At 57.5% G+C, this 2474-nt stretch overlaps 1 protein-coding gene across 1 annotated transcript in view; it reads right to left on the minus strand.

Moving 5' to 3' along the window:
* LOC104387700 (collagen alpha-2(XI) chain-like) overlaps positions 1-2443 on the minus strand; it is a gene marked incomplete at its 5' end in the record, with an annotated part of 6590 nt that extends 4147 nt beyond the window's left edge. The window contains 5 exons of the mRNA XM_009996481.1: positions 1002-1109; positions 1255-1308; positions 1401-1454; positions 1523-1630; positions 2393-2443. Coding sequence (XP_009994783.1) covers positions 1002-1109; positions 1255-1308; positions 1401-1454; positions 1523-1630; positions 2393-2443 — 375 coding nt within the window. The remainder of the gene's footprint in view (positions 1-1001; positions 1110-1254; positions 1309-1400; positions 1455-1522; positions 1631-2392) is intronic.
* Between the last annotated feature and the right edge of the window lie 31 nt (positions 2444-2474).

Consider the following 2474-nt stretch of genomic DNA (forward strand, 5'->3'; position numbering starts at 1 on the left):
CAGATCCCTCCAGGAGGTCCCTCCAGCCCCTCAAGCCCCCCCAGATCCCTCCAGGAGGTCCCTCCAGCCCCTCAAGCCCCCCCAGATCCCTCCAGGAGGTCCCTCCAGCCCCTCAAGTCCCTGGTTCCTACCTCGGTGTCTCCTCAGCACCTCCCTCAGGGCCACCTTCTCCTCAGGAAGCCCCGGGGGTTCCTGTCCCACCCCAGTTGCCTTCTGGCCACCATCTTTCTCCAGCCTGGAAAGGAGGAAGAAGCTTTCAGGCCAGGACCATCCTGCTCCTGGTGGTCACCAAGCACCAACCTCCACCAAGGCAAGTCCAGGAGATGGAGGAAAAAAAGGCCTTTTTGGGGCCAGTTTTGTCCTCCCATTGACCCATCATCTCCATCCATGTCCTAAGAGGACACAAGGAAGGGGGAGGGAAGTTCAGCCTTGGCTTCCCTCCCACCTTGGATGGTCCTCAAGACCCCAAATCCTTCCACCTCCAGGTGATTGAGGAGGTCATGGAGGAGGCACCATCACTTGGTGACCCTTCCTTGCTCCTCAACACCCTCCTTGGACCTTGTGTGGCCTCCTGAAAGGACCACGAGTTGGAGGGGGGGGGGTCTGGGAGGACATTTGTGTCCCCAAAATCATGGGCCACCAGTGAGGAGGAGTGAGAGGAGCCACCAACCTTCTCCAGATGTTCCTGCTGTCCTGCAAAGGGGAGGGAGAGGGACCTTTAGTGGTGGCAGCCATCTTGGCATGGCTGAAGACCATGTTTAGACCCCAAAAAGAACCTCTCCCAAAGGTGCATCAGGGCCTGGTGGCACCTCAGGTCCCCCCAGATCCCTCCAGAAGGTCCCTCAAGTCCCCCCAGATCCTCCCAGGAGGTCCCTCCAGCCCCTCCAGTCCCCCCAGATCCCCCCAGGAGGTCCCTCCAGCCCCTCAAGTGCCCCCAGATCCCTCCAGGAGGTCCTACCAGCACCTGAAGTGCCACCACCAGCCCCCAGATCCCCCCTCACCGTTTCTCCTTTCTGTCCTGTGGAGCCCTGGGGACCAGGGAGGCCCCTGTCCCCTTTGTCCCCTTGTTCCCCTGAGGGTCCGATGAGGCCAATGAGACCAGGGTGGCCCTGAGGAGACACCAGTGGAGCTCAGCAGGGGCCACCAACAGGGACATGGTGGCCCAGGGGAGACCAACATGGGGCCACCACCAAGGACCCACCACCCGTGTGGGTCCCCAACACAGGGGTCATTGGGGTGACACGTGTCACTCACCTTCTCTCCTTTGGCCCCAGTGTCACCTTTGAGGCCAGGAAGCCCCGGTGGACCCTGCAGGGACACAAGTGACATGTGAGTGACCATCACCTTGGGGTGTCCCCACCTTGGGGGTGGCCACGATGGGAAGGTTGGGGACCACTCACCAGTGGTCCTGGTGGCCCAGCCTGGCCCGGGGTCCCTGGTTTGCCTTGTTCCCCCTGCACGAGGAGAAGGTGAACTGGTGGTACTGGTGAGAGGTCCCCATGTCCCCAGGGGTGGCACTTACCACAGAGCCGGGCAGACCCCGAAGTCCATCAGGTCCTGGTTTCCCAGCAAGACCCTGAGGTCCCACTGGGCCCGTCTTGCCTGGAGCCCCCACGGGACCAGCTTCACCCTGAGGGGACAAAGGGGACAGTGGGGACAATAGGAACAATCTCCTAGAAGACCCCTTGGGGTGTCCCCACGGGTCACCTGGTGGACCCAGTGTTGGAGGCCACCAAATATGGAATGGCCACCAAGTTGACATCAAATGGTCACCAAATCACCACTAAATTGTCACTAAGTTGCTGTGAAATTGTCACTAAACTGTCACCAAGTTGTCCCCAAATTGTCATCAAGTTTTCTCCAAATTGTCACCAAATTGCCACCAATTTCCACCAAGTTGTCCCCAAGTTGTCATCAAGTTGTCACCAAATTGTGACCAGGTTGCCAAATTGTCCCCAAATTGCCACCAAATTGTCATCAAGTTGTCCCCAAATTGTCATCAAGTTGTCATCAGGTTGTGACCAAGTTGCCACCAATTTGTCCCCAAGTTGCCACCAAATTGTCCCCAAATTCTCACCAATTTGTCCCCAAAGTGTCACCAAATTGCCACTGAATTGTGACCAAGTTTCACCAACTTGTCCTCAAATTGTCCCCAACTTACCACTGAATTGTCACCAAGTTATCACCAAACTGCCACTAAGTTGTCCCTGAATTGTCCCCAATTGTCACTAAAGTGTCACCAAATTGGCCCTGAATTCTCACCACGTTGCCACTAAATTGTCACCAAGTTGTCACCAAACTGTCCTCAAATTGTCCCCAAGTTGTAACTGAGTGACACTAAATAGTGACCATGTTGCCACCAGATTGTCCCCAAACTGTCCCCCCCACTCACCTTGGCTCCCTTTTCGCCCTGTCGCCCCTCGGGGCCGGGGGACCCGGCAGGACCCTGGGGGGGACACAGGGGTGAGGGGGGG

The sequence above is a fragment of the Chaetura pelagica genome, unplaced genomic scaffold (genome assembly GCF_000747805.2).
Source record: "Chaetura pelagica isolate M959 unplaced genomic scaffold, ChaPel_1.0 scaffold674, whole genome shotgun sequence".
Taxonomy (NCBI): Eukaryota; Metazoa; Chordata; class Aves; order Apodiformes; family Apodidae; genus Chaetura; species Chaetura pelagica.